General features: G+C 39.0%; 1 protein-coding gene and 1 long non-coding RNA gene across 3 annotated transcripts in view; one reads left to right on the forward strand and one right to left on the reverse strand.

Moving 5' to 3' along the window:
• Positions 1–19,202, reverse strand: part of LOC133529815 (large neutral amino acids transporter small subunit 1) — a 68,091-nt gene that overhangs the window by 29,698 nt on the left and 19,191 nt on the right. For both annotated transcript variants that reach the window (XM_061867626.1, XM_061867625.1), the window contains exons 3-4: positions 13,799–13,942; positions 680–782 (exon numbers count right to left, since the gene is read on the reverse strand). In XM_061867626.1, the coding sequence (XP_061723610.1) occupies positions 680–782; positions 13,799–13,942 (247 nt within the window). The remainder of the gene's footprint in view (positions 1–679; positions 783–13,798; positions 13,943–19,202) is intronic.
• LOC133529817 (uncharacterized) lies at positions 17,399–18,677 on the forward strand. Its single transcript, XR_009801223.1, has 2 exons — positions 17,399–17,515; positions 18,530–18,677. It is a non-coding gene; the product is annotated as an uncharacterized LOC133529817 (long non-coding RNA).

Genomic DNA, 19,202 nt, shown 5'->3' on the forward strand with positions numbered 1-19,202 from the left:
GACCTCAAACGCCGCAAATACGCAACCCTTGGCAGTAGCTATATTTTTGTGGCGTTTGGGGTCGAAACGCTGGGGTCGTGGGGGCCAAGCGCGCGTCAGCTATACAAGAATTTAGCGACGCGCCTCATAGACACCACAGGTGACCAGAAGGCTGGCCAATATTTCGCTCAACGCATAAGCATTGCCATTCAACGTGGCAATGCGGCCAGCCTTCTGGGCACACTTCCCATCCGTAGCGAGCTTGAGGACATATTCTATTTATAAGACTCTTATTTTAAATTTACTTTTTATCATTAGTTTTAAGTTTATTTATAGCCTATTTTTAATTTAGAAATAAAATTGTATTTGTTTAATTAAATATTATTTATGTCGATAATGAATTAATGATATAATGAGGAGGTTGGATAAACTGGACTCGGGTGGAAAGAGCTGGAAGCACCCGCTCAGGATCGCGACAAATGGAAAATTCTTCTGCGAGCCCTATGTCCCTAATGACGGATAACAAGATGACATCATCATCATCATATATGATATAATAAATGATAATTAATGTTGGTATTTACAGATTTTTGGAAAACTCTTCTAGTCTTGACTGACGCTGAATTTCATGCTCTGTCTACGAAATGATTGAGTACTGTGTGACTTCCCTATATTTAACTGTAGAACAGAATATGCTTACGTATGCAGCAGGCAGCCAGCAGCCTGGTCACTTCCGTTGGCGGCTCGCACTCCGGGAAGATCGGCTTCAGCACGTACACGCTGAACGTGAGCGCCACTATCGCCTGTGAACAAATGGAATATTTATTAAATAGTATTATGTCAAAATCCGTATAAAATAAGTGCACAAACAACATGTGAAAGTGTCTGAAAAGAATTTTTTTATTTTTTATTTTAATACAATTTTAACTTTACAGCATGTTGTTCGTAAGAGTAGGAAATGATTCCTCCGTACTAGTAAAAACTGTATGATAGCCCATAATTACATAACACATACAAACTTAAAAACAACAGAAAAATAACTAGTTGATTCTATCAACGAATCGACGATTTCGTAGGTTTTTAACCTATGCAAAGTATATAATAAAAACTGATTTAATCAAACAGTTTTTTAATACTTTCTCAACCTTAGTAGACGTAGATAATAACAATTTAGCCCCACGTTGGGCGCCATTTTACCATCTAAACGCCGCGAGACATCCTGAACCAATTTACTGCAAAGACGGGGCAAAAGAGATTTATTCCTGATCGGATTGGTTGTTTACAGTTATCAGTTACACCAGTCACAACCCACGGAGTTGTCTGCGTAGAAGTTATTAATATGTCCCTTTTCCTCCTTCTCTACTAACAGTTTTCTCTATTTTCCCACTTTAGGAGATGAGATACAAATAGCAAATACAAACAAATACAAATAATTTTTTTTTATTGAAAACAGTATAAGTACAGTGTTAGCACTTAAAGACTAAGGATTAAGGATAAGGAAAAGTTTACAAATGCCTGAGCTAGGAGTTCCTGTGTTTCAGGCAGAATAGGACCATATTAATTAATTTGTAATTATTCACTTAATTATAATTATAAAGAGTACACAATAAAAATCTGGTAGGGTGATAACCTTAACAAAATAACTTATTTAAGTATTCTATATCAAAGTACAGTAAGAAATCATTTTACGACTATTAGTAAGTTCTCTGTATCATCGTATGTCATTTTTTGAAGGGCGCGTCGTAGAATATTCTTACAATCAACATAGCTAAGTGGGTATAAGTCTAATTTTGAATTTAACCTGTTGTACAAATAAGGGCCCAAAAAGACAAAAAATCTAGATGAAAATACGTGTTTTCTTTGTACGGTTTGTATACATATAATATCTTTGCGCCTTTTGTTAGTATATGCAGTGTTGAAAGTAATTTTGGTGTGCTGCTTAAGTGTTGTGCTGATGATTTTCAGGAATACCTACTTTTAGCTTTTCCTATATTGGAAAAGGTTCCTTATCAAACGGTACGGACTTGGCGGATGGGAGCTAGCCGAAAAAAAAGTGTAAGAGTTTTCCGTCACGAGTTTCCGTCACAACCCTTTCTTAACTTCGTTCCAACCGAGTTTTCCATGGACATGAAGATGAACATGATGAGTTTTCGTCACGACCCTTTATTTCTTTCGAAGTGTTCTACGAAAGCATTTTTTTTACCAAATCTGTTCAGGTGATTTTAGATCTACCTAACATCCTAATGTCCGAGAATACAAACTTCCACATTTATAATACCTATGTATTGATATTATATTGACTTTTAATTGACCATAGCGTTAGCGAAGTGTCCGTTTTAACTCGGGCATTTGCTTTCGTATGTCCGGATGTTCTCCTCTACAGGTCGCAATTATTAACGATTCTTGTAAAATTTTGAGATTCTATGATTAATTTTGTTTTGTCGATCCATTTTTTTGATTTTTTTGAATATGCGGAAAGAACGCTTAAAGCGTCTATAGCACTTAAAACTATTGTGAGTCCACTGTGATAACGACACAACGAACTAAGTATTTTTCACTTTTACTTTTTCTAAACTTAACTGTAGACCTATTGGTCTAAAGCTCACAGAGTTACTGGTTTAGGTAATAAATATGTATACAAAGTAATGTTTGAGATAGTTTCACTAAAAATAATATAAAACAACTGTTTGGTACCCTTATTGGGTATTATTTTACAATCTAAGCGACGGGAAAATCCTGAACCAATAGACTGCAATACATGGGGCAATAAAGTTTTATTGACCCAATATTATGTGATATAAGGTGAGTACATGAGAAGTAAAGGTATTAGGATACTGTAAACTTAGCAATGTTTTCTTGGTAGGCCAATTTGAACTTATAAATTGCAGTCGATTATTGCTTCTCGTTAGAACTCATATACCGGGTGTTTCCTGTAACTGGATCAATAAATTAAACAGTAGGCAATTTTCCTCAAACCGACCAACATTTGTTCAGTAACTTATAAAAATAACTTGTTTTAATTTTAGTACACTTTAAAGCTTATTGTAAGACGCAATGTATTGCGAATTTTGTTATGCTTAAAGTGTGACAACGTGAATTACATTAATGTTAGCGTAAATTGAAGATAATGTTTATTTTGCATGAAAAAGAGGACGTCTAAAGGATTCATAATTTTTAAAAGTTGTTAAACAAAAGTTTTATAGTTTGAGGAATATAATATATGTTTAAAATATTTTCTCGTGTTACAGGACACACAGCCAGTACGGAAGTAGATGAAAACAAGGTGTTCTGCGAATAAATAACCAATAAATAACAAATCAATTATATAATTGATAAAGTTAGGATGCCGCTATATAATAAATTTAAATTTCTGATTTTAAACAACAGTAATAGACGCCTAACAATAAAATACAAAAATAAACGTACTAGACACATCGGTTCATGAACAGCAATACATTTGAACCTATGAAGTATCAAGAAAAGCAGCTTTCTAAACTATAACAAGCAAAATTGGTGTGTCGATATCGACCTATCGGCTCAGCTAGTTGCCTAGTTTGGTCTCTCTGAGCCCTGGCCGCGTAGCCAACGTGCGTATCGCTTACGCTCCGTAGCGATTGAAACGCAACTGTCACTCTCCCACTAATATGGAAGAGTGATAGAGAGAGAGAGAGACATAAAGCGTTTCGTTGTCGAAGCGATAGCGATTGTCACCTTGGCTAAGCCGGCTGAGCTTTGAGCGTCGATCGTTCACTAATGTTTAACCAAAACAATGTTGGCAAATTTTCATTTTACAAAAAACGTTTCACCAAAGTATTATTTGGCAAATATGTTATTCCGCAAATGTATCATTTTACAAAAAGTCACTTGACAAATAATCATTTAGTAAATAATACATTATTACAATATGTCAAAATACAAAGTATCAATTTTATATTTTTCATGTCACCTAGTAATATGTTTAGCAAATTTATACATTCACCAAACTATGAGGGAATAATTCTGCATGGTTGCAATTCTCATTTGGGCCAGATTATTTTGAGTCCGAGGTGTCGATTGACATTAAAAGAAACATCGAAGAAACGTAAATAAAGAATTACACCGGAATGACACAAAAAACTAGTACTGTTGAAATTGACCCGGGGTCCGCTTTGGCAACTATACTTGGCGCAAAACTAAGTGGCGAGTCAGGTCATAATGCCATCTCTTTCACTCTTGGTTGGTCTTAACAAGGGTAAAGGAGATAGCATTATGATCTCAGTGGCCAGTTAGTTTTGCGGCAAGTATAATGCCTAGAATTAGCGTAGGCTCTAGTTTTACGAAAGCGGCTGCCATCTGACCTTCCGACCCAAAGGGTAAACTAGGCCTTATCGGGATTAGATCCTCACAATGTTTTCCTTCACCAAAAAGCGACTGGTATCACTTTGATAGACATAATCAACATGCCAATCGTTTACGCTCCGTAGCGAACGAAACGTAACTGTCGTTGTCACACAAGTATGGAAGAGTGATAGAGAGATTTGACTACGCTACTCCACGGAGTGGTAACGATTGGCATGTTGGCTAAGCACCCAGGTATAAGTTGTGGTAAGGTAATATCAGATGTCGGATACGACCAAAAAGGAGTAAACTTTAAAAAGTGTCTTTTATATTTATCTCATTAATTAATCATTAATAAAGTATTGAAACAAAAATATATTTTTTCTACGGGTCATGCGACATCCGATAGCGGATCGGGCAATGTTTTAACGCGGTTACTTATTTGCAAATTTTCTTGTCTCTGTACAGTATTTGGAATGTCAAGTCTCCTACTACTATCTCTGATAGGCAATCATTAATTATGTTAATAAAGCGATATTAATTAATCTTTATTTTTAAAAATAAAGCATCGAAACATATTTTTTTTTCCACGGATCATCTGACATTCAATATCGGCCTGTGAATTAATATCGTCCGAAATCAGCCCAGACGCAGTTTTAGTCTTTAACCAAAAAATAACCTAAATCTGTGCATTGCCTAAACGACAATCTTTTCCTTAGTTTTTCAGTACTTACTCTAATTAAAATAAATTGAAATGAGTTTGTTTTGTAAACTATTTCACTAAGCGCTTGTCGATTGTTTAACGAAGGTCAACACATTAGGGTAATTGGTGACAGTTTGGTGAATGACATGCAAACTTAGTCAAGGTTGTGGTGGTCGTTAAATAGTAACAAGAATTGTCAGCACAAGGTTCCAAAGCAATGGTGAGAGTACTCCTCCCTGGGGGCATCCTCTCATGACTAGTGCCTGGTGATTTTGATTTTCAGATAGTCTTATTATTCTCTGTCTTAGCATGTTCATTATCCATTCAGTTATGAGCGGGTTGGTTCCATGTCTTTGTAATGCTTGCTGAATGCTGCTAAAGTTGGTGTCTGCGCGTATAGACATACGTTGGGGCTGATGGCCAGGATTTGCGCTGATGTGGATGGCAGGTTGTAGAAATGACGAAGGCAGCGGGTTCTTCGAATTAATTATATAATTCGGAATTTTTCTACATGGTTTTTGAATCAATTAACGTTATATAAAAAATAGAGCAAAGCAAAAAAAGGTACGTATAAGCTACGTGGTAGTTCGGTGAGAGATCGAAAATGTGAGTGTCATTCTCTGTCTTCATTGGTGCGCGCAGGGATGACGAGCCTCTACACCATTGGCTGCCGATCACGACATATACGCGATGGATGCCTCTCATTGGCTGCTGGTGACATGACGCGATAACATGTATGTGACGTAGGTGCATTGCAGCCGGGGATGAGCGCACGGGTCGCTAGGCGCAGCCAGGCTGAAGGTCACAGGCCGCCGCCAGTTTCTATGCGGTTTAGGTATGCCTTAACATAAGCTCCCGGCCTTGGAAGAGTCAACTTCCAATGAGACGGTGAAGTTAGTCATCATGCGTAGGTAGCGGGCAGATCTTCGAAAAGGCTCGACGTACAGTGCCGCGGGATGTGCGGATATCGGCCACTCGGGAGACGCCGTCTTTACCCGGGAAAGTCTTGGTGATTCGCCCTAAGCTCCATTTGAGGGGCGGAGCATGGTCCTCCTTGATCAAGACGAGAGTGTCCACCTTGAGGTCGTCCATATTCCTCGTCCACTTTGTTCTGACCTGCAGCTCGGATATGAACTCCTTCGACCACCTGGCCCAGAAATGTTGTCGCATTTGCTCCACTCGCTGGTATCGTGTCAGACGGTGTACGGGAGCGTCGTTGAGGTCAGCGCACGCAGGAGCTGTCAGCGGACGTCCAACGAGGAAGTGAGCAGGGGTTAAAGGGGTGTAGTCTTGCGGGTCTGAGGACAAAGGACTCAAAGGCCTGGAATTCAGGATAGCTTCGCATTGAGTCAAAATCGTGCTAAACTGTTCGTAAGTTAGCTTAACATCACCTATCACGCGTCGCAAGTGATGCTTGCAACTCTTAACACCAGCCTCAACCAGACCGGCAAAATGACTAGCATAAGGTGGTGTCATAATAAATTCAATTTTATGAGAATTCGCGTATTCTTTTATTTCGCCTGAACATGATTTTAAAAACTTTGCAAAATCATTCATAAGACCTACAAAGTTCCGTCCGTTATCTGAATATATTTTTGAAGGTTTACCACGACGCGAAATGAACCTTTTCAACGCCAGTAGGTAAGCATCTGAAGAGAGATCGGTAACCAACTCTAAATGAACTGCGCGTGTAGCAAAGCATATAAATATACATAAATACGCCTTAACAGTTGTGGCTCCCCGACCTTTGCGGTTTAAAATGTAGAATGGACCCCCGTAGTCCACAGCGCAATTGACAAACGCGAACCCGGGTTCTAATCGCTCTGAAGGTAAATTACCCATAATAGGAGTTAGCGTTTTACCCTTAAAACGAACGCAAACAACACAGCTGTGTACCACTTTCCTAGCTAAATTCCTACCGCTTACAGGCCACCAGGCCTCGCGAAGCGAGAACAATATATGCTGCGGTCCTGCGTGCAATAATCTTTTGTGTTCATATCGGAACAATAAAACAGTAAAATGGTGCTTACTAGAAAGTAATATCGGGTGTTTCTTATCGTAATCAAACCTAGAAGAATTTGTAAGCCGTCCTCCGACTCTAATTACCTTGTTATTGTCAATGAACAAATTTAATTTGGCTAAGAAACCCTTTGCGATACATTTGTTCTTTGTCAATACATTGTGAACATCCGATAATGACTCCAATTGCGATAAGCGCGAGAGTAATATTTCAGATTCCCTCAGTTCATCTACAGTGAGCGCACCGGTTCGACGTGCATCTTTATTGCGCGCGTTATGAATGAAGCGAAGCACATATGCGGCCGCGCGTTGCATACGGTTGAACTGAGAAAACCTGTCGAATGTAAATAGGTTATTATTGTTATTGTCGTTGCATACCAGACTAGTCATAGGATTAGTTTTACGTTCGGGTATCTGGGACTCGTCTAGCAACAATGACGGATCGACACTCTGAGCATTATAATTAATGTCATGAAGGAAGTCGGGACCGGTCCACCAGAGACTGGAGGTGCGAAGTGCGTCCAACTGTACTCCCCTAGAAACCAAATCGGCCGGGTTGCACTTGCCGCTAACGTGATGCCACGAATGTTCTTTCGTTATTTCGTGGATTTCTGCAACCCTATTTTGAACGAAAGGTTTTAGTAAATTAGGCTGCATTCGGAGCCAACTTAAAGCAATTGTTGAATCGGTATAAAATATTACTCGGTTGAATTTTGCGCGGAACGATTCTTTTATTTTATTATATAATTTAGCGCCCAATAAACACGCGGACATTTCCAATCGAGGCGTACTCAACGGAGGCGAAATTGGGGCCACTTTACTTTTTGAGCATAGCAACCGGACGGTAACAGCTGATTTATCATCAATCGTTCGTACATAGGCGCAAGTGCCATAAGCTAATTGGCTTGCGTCTGAAAATATATGCAATTCTATACATATATGGTCATTGCACATAACATGGCGTGGTATGCGAATGCTAGGTAAAATAGCTAGATTGTTTACAAAGCGGTGCCAGGCTTGCGTGACGTCATCGGGAACCGCTGCGTCCCAATCCACCTTTAATAAAAACAACCGTTGTAATAAACATTTAGCGATAATTATCATCGGACTTAATAATCCGAGCGGATCAAAAACCTGTGATGCCGTGGATAATATTATGCGTTTTGTGACAGGTTTAGGATTTGACTCGTGTCGCGTATGATAGAACAATTCGTCACTTTTGTTGTACCAACCGAGACCTAAAGTCTTACTATGCGCGTGTTCGCCTAATGATAATTCCTTTGATGTATCATCATTATAACGTTGATCGGTACAATCGAAGTTAAAAACCCATTTTCGTAATGGGAAGCAACCAGAACTTAAAACTTTCGCGGTTTCGTCACAAATTCGTAGCAATTCGGGAATTGTAGACGATCCAGAGATCAAATCGTCTACGTAAAAATCGTCTCTAATCGTTCTAGCTACTTCGGGGTCATTACATTCTAGCGCCAACTGTTTGAGACACCTGCAACTGAGGAAGGCAGCAGCCGCCGTGCCGTATGTAACGGTACTCAGCTGATATATGTCAAGGTCGTCGCATGGATTATCGCGCCATAAAATAAGTTGTAAGTCGCGTTGAGATTCGTCAATTAAAACTTGTCTATAATGTTTTTCTATGTCGGCGCATGCAACAAACCTATTTTCGCGGAATCTCAGCAATATGGCAATCAAATCGCCTTGAATAGGTGCACCTACGCGTTGTATGTCGTTCAGCGACTTGCCACTGGTCGTGGGGGCGCTAGCGTCGTAAACGACTCTAAGACGTGTTTTTTGTGCATGTTCACGATAAATTCCATGGTGGGCCAGAAAGTAGTTAGGGGTTCCGTAGGTATATACTCGTTTCATATGACCTAACGCGAGATACTCTTTTATAAAGTCGCTGTACATGCCTTTATATGTAGGATCGCGACTGAGACGTTTTTCTAACGACATAAAGCGTCTTTTTGCTTGCGCGAATGAGTCACCGAGAGATTCGGGAGGTTCTTTGAGAGGAAGTTGCACGCAAAACCTACCATCCTCGAGACGGGTGGTCGTTTTGACAAAATGGTCTTCGCATGCAATTTCCTCTTCGCTGCGCGAATCGTGCGATTTGTTGTTTGCCTGCACCTCCTCTATTTCCCAAAACCTACGTAATTGATTATCTAATGATGGCATGTCAAGAGATTGCGTAAAATTACAATTGATAGGCTTCGTGTTGCGCGTATTAGAGGAAACAGGTCCGGAAACAATCCATCCTAACTTAGTGTTTACTAAAAATGCCCCGTTTGTTAAGCGCGTTATCTCAACTTGACCTTCGAGGAGCTCCCAAAATAGGTCAGCTCCTATAAGTAACTCAACGGGTTGACTTTCATAAAAGTTAGGATCTGCCAGACGTACGTTATCTGGAATGCGGAATTGATTACGTTTGCTCGGAAACGTAGGCAATGATGAGGTTAATTGCGGTAAAACCCTACATTGTAATCGCGCCTTGAAATTGGTAACAAGTGAATTTATCTCGATTTCACATACTCGCGAACTATGTGTAGCTAAATTCATGATACCGTTTAATTCTTCAGTGGACTGTAACGATTGCGGATTTAATTTGTCACACAACGCTTCGGTAATTAGACAACCTTCGCTCCCATTGTCGAGAATCACTCGCGTTTTATGATAATTACCGTAATTATCTGGAATTTCGACTAGGGCAGTTGCTAACATTACAGGTCGCCTCGAAGACAATCGCGCGTATACGTCTTCGTCTATGTGTGCGTTCGATACCTGCAATACGTGTTGTGCGTGTGCGATATTATTATCAGTGATCGAGGAGGAGGAGGAGGGCGACCTTGATGCGTTGTCTGTTGCCAGCAATGCTACGGAGCGCTTGTCACTGGCACCTTCCTTCTCGTCCTCGTGAATTATGGAATTGTGTTTTTTGTTACACTTTCTACACGGGCCATATCGACATTCACTGGATGCATGTCCTGTTCGTAAACAATTCTCACACAAACTTTTATCGCGAACTAACTTTAATTTATCTTGCAAAGTTAAATCAATGAATGCTTGACACGAGTACAAAGGATGTTTACCGTTGCACATAAAACATAATTTTTTGTTTGGTGTTTGTTTGGAGTGAGATTTGTCGACGGACTTTTCGGTAACGATATTGCAGTGAACCTTTGGAGCCGTCTGCGCGTTATGAGTGTATGATTTTTTAGCATCATGCTGCGGATAAGTGCTATTAGTGTTAGACCGGCTGTGCGTAACCAATAAGGTTTCTAACATATCGGCGCGGTCGCGAATGAACTTAAGCAAATCGTCTACCTTAAGCGCGACTTTATTTTCGTTCGACACTGGTAATAAAGTGCATTTATATTGCTCCCACTCACGTTCGGTGGTGGAATCTAATTTAGAGACAACTAAATAAATAATTAGTGTGTCCCAACTTTCTGTGGGCTCGCCGAGCAGTTTTAAAGCGCGTAAATTCTTTAAAACTGTATCTAATAACTTTCTTAACAGTGCCGGCGATTCTTTGTTAAGCGATTGTATAGAAAATAAGGCCTTTACGTGATTGTGCACTAGCAATCTACTATTGTCATACCGGTTCAATAGCAATTCCCAAGCAATCGTGTAATTATCTGCCGAAAACTCAAGTGAATCGATAACAAGAAGCGCATTACCCTTGAGCGATGACTTTAAATAATGGAACTTTTGAATGCTGGTTATTTCTTGCGAGTTATGCACTAAGGACGCAAATGTGTCACGGAATTGTAACCAGTGTTCATAAGATCCGTCGAAAGTTGGCAAAGAAATGACGGGGAGCCGAACTGTTTGGGCTAAATTATTCGAAGCTTGCACTTTAGGTTCGTTAGCTTTCTCCGAGCATTTCACCATACATTGAGTTTCAGCCAAAATCGCGTAATATTCGCTTTCGAATGCCTCTCTGGCTTGAAAAAGTGAGTCCATTTCGCTATCGGGAATTAAAATTTCTAGCTGATTATTAATTTCAGTAAAATCATCGAAAATACCCCGAGCTCCCTGCATGCGTAAATTAAGCTCTGTGCGCTGGGTATCGGACAAAATTAAACCCTCAAACGTTTTGACAAACTTTTTGAAATTAGTTAGCCTACATTTTACGGAACCTCGCCTACGGCTTAAATGTTTTATCTTTTCCAAGTCCGTTTCTTGATTAGGACCTAACGCGGCGTGAAACAGAAGATCGTCTTTGTCAGTCATTTTGCGAATCGAATAAAGGCAGGCGTTAAGTACTCACAGTTGCAATCACCACCACGGTCGAGCACAGCAAGGCAGCTAGCGGTAAAGCTGATGCGGGCTGCTTGCAGACTTTTGCGAAGGTCGACTCGACGACGTGCGATAGGGTCACAACGAAAGCACAAGCACTGGAATTGAGAAAAGCACGGTATGACGCAAGCGTAAAAGGGAAAGGTAGGAAAGGTAAGCTGGCTCGTCTCACCGAAGATCTTCACCGCTGCCGATGACTCAGGTCGTTACAGCACTCTGCCGATGCGTTCTCACATCCAATCCGTGTATCCAAGGCTGGTTGATATCCGGTCTCGATGGATCAAAATTTATGTCTGCGCGTATAGACATACGTTGGGGCTGATGGCCAGGATTTGCGCTGATGTGGATGGCAGGTTGTAGAAATGACGAAGGCAGCGGGTTCTTCGAATTAATTATATAATTCGGAATTTTTCTACATGGTTTTTGAATCAATTAACGTTATATAAAAAATAGAGCAAAGCAAAAAAAGGTACGTATAAGCTACGTGGTAGTTCGGTGAGAGATCGAAAATGTGAGTGTCATTCTCTGTCTTCATTGGTGCGCGCAGGGATGACGAGCCTCTACACCATTGGCTGCCGATCACGACATATACGCGATGGATGCCTCTCATTGGCTGCTGGTGACATGACGCGATAACATGTATGTGACGTAGGTGCATTGCAGCCGGGGATGAGCGCACGGGTCGCTAGGCGCAGCCAGGCTGAAGGTCACAGGCCGCCGCCAGTTTCTATGCGGTTTAGGTATGCCTTAACAGTTGGTCTTGCCAAAGGCTCCCTCGATGTCGATGAAGGTGCCTAGGCAGGAGTTTTTCCCCGCTAGCGCATTCTCTATGTTGCTTACTACAGCATGGAGAACTGAGACAGTTGGTTTATCTTGACTGTAAGCGTGTTGGTTTGGATGGATTTTCTATGTTTTTAGAGCCATGTCCTGGATGGTGGGTGTATATGTCCCAGGGAAATATCTCAGAGATTTGACTAAATCTCTAAGGGATTTGATCAAGTCACGCAGGATGTTAGTCACGCAGATTATCCGGGGCAGAGGCAGACCAAAAAAGAAATAGCGGGATGACTTCAACGCTTTTTGCAGCGTCTGGCGGGAACATGCACTAAACCATGATGAATGGCGGAAGAAAGCTGAGGCCTTTGCCCAGCAGTGGGACGCAAGATAGGTTATAATAGAAAGAATTTGCGAGCTATGTGTAGTGTGTAAGTGTGCTAAGTTGTAGTAGTTTTCTACTTAAAAAGGCATATAACGCGTGCTTCAAATTTTTCTCAGATTAAGTGTAAGTATTGCCACTGCAATTTTTTATGTCGATCGTAAAATCAGGCAGATCATGAAATTCCTAGGCAGGGCTCCTATTTCTGGACAGTTTGCCCTTCGGGCATCTGAAGCAACCTAACGAGCCTAGGATAGGTTTAGAACCTATCTATTGATTAAATGTGACTACCGTTAAAATATTACACGGGAACTTTATGATCGGCCTGATTTTACGATCGGTTGCCGACAGGTATACACTCGCCAAGTCGCCTTAAGAGGGAAGAATAGATTTTCGAATCTAACGAAATAATGGTCATTTTTAGGGTTCCGTAGCCAAATGGCAAAAAAACGGAACCCTTATAGATTCGTCATGTCCGTCTGTCTGTCCGATTATGTTACAGCCACTTTTTTCCGAAACTATAAGAGCTATGCTGTTCAAACTTGGTAAGTAGATGTATTCTATGAACCGCATTATGATGTTTACACAAAAATAGAAAAAAAAAACAATAAATTTTGGGGGTTCCCCATACTTAGAACTGAAACTCAAAAAATCTTTTTTCATCAAACCCATACGTGTGGGGTATCTATGGATAGGTCTTTAAAAATGATATTGAGGTTTCTAATATCATTTTTTTCTAAACTGAATAGTTTGCGCGAGAGACACTTCCAAAGTGGAAAAATGTGTGTCCCCCCCCCCCCCCGTAACTTCTAAAATAACGGAATGTAAAATCTAAAAAAAATATATGATATACATTACCATGCAAACTTCCAACGAAAATTGGTTTGAACCAGATCTAGTAAGTAGTTTTTTTAATACGTCATAAATGGTACGGAACCCTTCATGGGCGAGTCCGACTCGCACTTGGCCGCTTTTTTCTATGAAATTCCATTTCGAGAGAAAACGTTTTCCACTAACTAAATCTTAACAATGCACTTTGATTTTGATGTCGTTCGCTGCTGCATAATATATTCTAGGTTTATAGGTTTCGCATTTTTTTTTGTTTCGCAAATTTCGAAAAAAAAGGAAAACCTATAAACCTAGTTTTTCATCTTGTGAACAACATATAGGTCTGACGATCATACATTCGATCCACAGCCGGACGAAAGCAATGAATGGCTCGAAAGTCTCCATGATAATAAAGAACATGTAATAAATAATAGAAAATATATTTTCTAGAATACTTTAAATTATCTCATAGAACCTACCTGGGAGCAAGGTCTGACGATTATACATTCGATCCACAGCCGGACGAAAGCTGCGAAAGGCCCGAAAGTCTCCATGATGTAGGCGTAGTCCGCGCCGCTCTGACGAATCATGGTTCCCAGTTCCGCGTAGCAGTAGGCACCAATCTGGGAACAACATATTAGTACATTAACTGCAGGAAATAGGCTAATTAGTAAAGTTTAACTAGATAGCTCCGACAGCTGATGATCAGCGAGAAGCATTGAGCGAGATTTTTCAGAAAAAGGTTTCAGCGGTAGTATACCGAAATGGGAGATTATTTATATTGTATCTTTTTTATAGACACGGCATTTACATCCACACGACTACATGTACGCTTCTTGGTCGAAGGAATAATCAATCGCTAGTCGCTTTCTCGTTGCCGACGCCGGTAGGACAGCTGCGTTAAAGAACTTGTGCTCCCGTGTGAATAGGCTTGGTTCAATTTTTCCTGCTCTCAATATATTTATTTATATAAACTTTATTTCACAAAATATATACAACAACGTACAAATGGCGGACTTAATGCCAAATGGCATTCTCTACCAACCATAGGGCCAACATTTACAATTGGTACAGAGAGAAAAAACAAAATCAATGAATTAAATAGAAAAGCAAACTTAACTTATAAGCTACATATATCACATAAATCCAAACATAATACACACTATAAATATAAGACACACATACATACATACATACTATAAATATAATATATATTCTGTTTAATAAGAGTTAAAGTCGGTTTCACGATGTGGGTGCCGCAAGATTAGTGTTGTGCCGTTCTCGAAAACGTTCTCCGTTTCCCATGGGACATATATTTGAGCGAGAACACTCCCCTACTTACAAAAAAGAAAACGTTCTCGTGGAAGGCAAAATTCTACGCAAGATGGGCGAGAAGCTAAGCAAACAGGCGGAGACGGAACGACCTAGATATGTATCTCAACGGCTGTTGGAGATTGCTTTGCTTTGACCACAGTGGGATACCATACAATCTATTAATATATCGATATAATATAATATGTGGATTTCTCAAGACTAAAACGCCTCATACAAAGTCCGTGAGTCCGTGAGATATGATGTCACATCGTGAATTCCCATACTAATACTGTATTCGATAGGGACGATAAAAAAACAATAAGTTAACCAATACAGCACTAATCACGATACGTTGTCGTTTTGCCTAAGAAATTCCATTACATATCAATTCAATTCCATTAGAAATTCCATTATATAACCCATGTTATCGGCTACGGCGTAGCGCTACGACCGTAGTTCAACGGTGAATGGGTTAAGAGGGAAAAATAGCTTTGCGAACTTAACGAAATAACGTTACTTTTTCTATGAATTTTCCATTTCGGAAGAAAACGGTTTCCACTAAGTAAATCTTAAGATATCGCTTTGATTTTGATGTCGATCGCTTCAGCATAATACAGGGTGTCAATGTTCAGTTATTTAGAATATATAGATCATACTGAGCAACTTTTACTGTGGATTCAACCCCGAAATCGTGAAAAAAAATTACGCTCCCATAGAAAATGTCAAGGTCAGACAGCCAAACCAGCCAATTTTTTTTTTCGTGAATTCGGGGTTGGTCCTATAGTAAAAAATGTTCAGTATGACCTATATATTCACCCCGTAAATTATTGCAGGGGACTAAATAAACACCCTGTTTAGCTTTTGTATTTTTTTTTTAATTACAAAATTTGAAAAAAGAATAATACTTATACCACTGTATTTTCATTATGTCAATAACATACAATATTTAGATAAAATACTTTCTCTTTTTGTATATAGTTCTCCTCATCAATTACGATGACGGCGGCCTCAGCAATTACGGAGTACGCCGATTATGGGCCCTAATGTGCCTGGCCAGGCCAAACTTGGTCTTAAAGACTCGTTTGCCCGTGTTAGGGTGCCTTTCGACCAGAGATGTGCTATGCTATGTTTCATACATTTGAAACGCAGCTCCAACTGAAAACATAGCATAGCAAGTATAGCACATCTTTGGTCGAAAGGCACCCTAAGAGGGCTTCGGTCTTTCTTTACGTTGTTGGCGTTTGGTATCTAAGGCATTGAGGCGGTTTTCCTCAAACGATTTGATACTCTTTTTGTATGGACGATACTTAGTATACCTTCCTCTGTATCCTTTATAATGTTTTTTTATCAATACTGATTATAAAATGTGTTGCTATAATGGCCGCTCAGTGACAAATCACGTTATCAGCAGATAGTCGGGTCAAGGGTGTTGACCGGCAATAAACTTGGTATAAACTATAAATATTATATTTATAACAAGCCACTAAACGGGGTCAGTCAAAGAACGGGGTAACAACGAACAAGTGATATTAAGATTTTATCAATTGATAATATTTTATTTTTGAATGAGTTATGAATACACTCTCAATATTAAATTATTTTTGAATTAAAAAAAAACTGCGTTTATTAAACACCCAGGAACTAAAAAGCAAAAAATAATTGGTATTTACATACGGTTTCCTGCCCAAACCTATTTAAATCAAATTTACATTTATGTGAATTATCTGTTTGAAGTCGGTGCCAAGCCATAGAGGTCCCCTGCTACACCGCTACACCGTGCGACGATTAACTCTATCTTAACTCATTCGACTTAAACTTATTGTTACTTAAACAATTATCTGCACTATCATTAAAATACCAAGAATATCTACTGGAATTTTAAAATACTAAATACTTTACTTTTTACATTAAATCTTAAAAACCCCTCTCTAATCGCTTACCATCAGGTGATCCGTTTGCTCGTTTGCCTCCTCTATCATAAATAAAAAACTAGATCATACTGTAATATTTTTCACATAGCTAGGGTAAGATGACAGCTGTCATCTTTATACCATCAAATTTGCAAAACAACTGTCACCGTAACCAAGCTATGTGAAAAATACTTTACATGCCCAAAGTAGAGTCTGGCTAACCAAATATTGTTGACAGATATTTCCTTGTTGTATCACCAATTGTCTATGATTAAAAAAAAGCTAAAAGTCTGTTGTCAATTTATGTCATTCATTTAAATTGTTTGCGGTTTATACTGGGTTTATTTCAGTTTATTTTAAATAATATTAATAAAGACTATACCGAGTGAGGTCCGCAAACTATTATTTAACCTCGTAAATAATTACGACAATGTGCGAAGTCGACGTGAAGCGTTGTATAACGAAAGACTGCTATGTTTACAAGTCGTAAACAATTTAGTAGGTTTGGTGCTCTATTAATATTTTGATACTTTAAGTAGTAGTTCTAACATTTGCCTATAACTTTGATTAAGTACCGTAAAACCACCCAACTATAGTCCAAAGCTCCCAACTATGGTCCACAAATAAACTAAATTTTTCTCGTTCAGGTGTGTATTTTACTATATTTTTGTAGTTCTAAGGCAAAGTATGTTTATAAATGGAAGGTAAAACTAGGAGTAAACCACAAGGAACATTGGTATAGATACTTAATTTCCTTTTGAACTTGTGGACCATAGTTGCAGTATTGGACTATAGTTGGGTAGTTTTACGGTACGTGAATTTCTTAATACCTGAATCTCATGAACAGGACAAGTGTGTAAAGAAACGGATGAACTAGAACTTCTGGAAAATATCAATAAAATCAAAACATTGGAACGTAACGAGTTACTGAAAATGAAAACCAATATTTAGAAGAAATCTGTGGAGTGACTGGTCAGTAGTAATTTGATATAAAAATATATAAAACAACCTTGGCGAAACATGTCTATACATATATGTCTTTGTAGTTTACATAGTGCACGTCAACGTATATTTAACTCATTTCCTTAGGTACCTTACGTGTGCACAGAAAATCAAAAATATTTTCTAGTATCAAAACTATAATTCCTACTACACAAAGTGTGACCAGCCCAAGATTTTTTGAATTTCCCGCCAAAAATGTGTGTAATATTTCAGTAGCCAGACTCTAAGTACTATAATTTTGTAACTTAAATAAAAAAAAATCTTCCAAAGTAAAGTCCAAGGCGTAAGCTACTTGCCACTTATATGACGAATAGTCATCGTTGGCGTTTCACAATCTTCAAATAAGCTTAACTGGTAGATAAAGTGCTAAGCTGTGTAGGAAGTTTTATCTGGCAGTTAATTTATTTGTTTACTATAACTAGCTTAAATCTAAAATAGGCCCTTGAGGCATTGTACCAAGGATGCTGGCGTCACTTAAGGTCGATTTATATCTACAGACATTGAGCGTGCCAGACACGTGCCGTGGCAGACACCGACAGACACCGTTTATTTATATCTACAGACATTAAGCGCACCGGGCCTGTATCGGGACAGAATCCGTTTTTATTCACATCTAGCAGAAGCGTGCCGTGTCAGACATCGACAGACACCGACACAGGTTCCGGTGCCCTATTCACACTGACCGGCAGATAGCCACAGACCTGTACAGACATGCACCGCGCAGACAAAATATTTTTTCCGCGCATACTGGCCGGGCACGGCCCGTGTCTGTCGGCGTCTGCGCGGCCGTGTTACGATAGATATAATTTTGTTAATAGAAACTGTATAGAAGAATATTTTTTTGTCTGCCACGGCACGTGTCTGGCACGCTTAATGTCTGTAGATATAAACTGACCTTTACTCGTTGTATCACAATACTGATTTATTTGTTAATTAGCTATCCAATACTTGGACATTGTGAAACAGGCCTACTTATTTCAGAAGACAGTCAAGACAAGCTTATCCGTCAAGTTAACAAGTCCCCAGGGAAATCAAAGATGGATGTAATCTGCTTGAGCTTTCAGAGCTTTATTCAAAGCTTTTTCTCAAATTGAAATTGGAAGCAACTTGGAATTAAAAGCTTGTAAACATCTTTCATCGTGGTTGATTGAGTGGGAAATTTTGACAACTGTCAGTACTGAAAAAGATCAGGATTTGAGTGGACTAGATTTTGTGAGTTATATATACACACATAGAGATCGTGTCATTCACGAAGACGCTTGTCTTGAATCGTATTGTCATGTTATTAAAGGTTAGATTTGTCAAATGTGCGCGTCATCGTGGATGATACAGATTAGATTAGATTAGATTCATTTATTTCTTATTGGAAATGTACATTATATTTTACATGTCAAAATAAAATGCATTCACAAAAAGATCGTCACAACATAATAACAACAATAATAATAATAACTACGAATCGGAATAAAATAAAACAGTAAACAAATTAAAATAAAAATAAAAATAAAAAATACAGCTAGGACAACCTAGGTAATGTCAAAAAGTCAAAAATTTTAATAATACAATAATAGGGACAAAAAAAGAATAGAGCAATGTCAAAATTTACTAATTAATAATTTATAAATATAAATAATATTAAAAATCAAATAATTGGCAT

The sequence above is a fragment of the Cydia pomonella genome, chromosome 21, assembly GCF_033807575.1.
Source record: "Cydia pomonella isolate Wapato2018A chromosome 21, ilCydPomo1, whole genome shotgun sequence".
Lineage (NCBI taxonomy): Eukaryota > Metazoa > Arthropoda > Insecta > Lepidoptera > Tortricidae > Cydia > Cydia pomonella.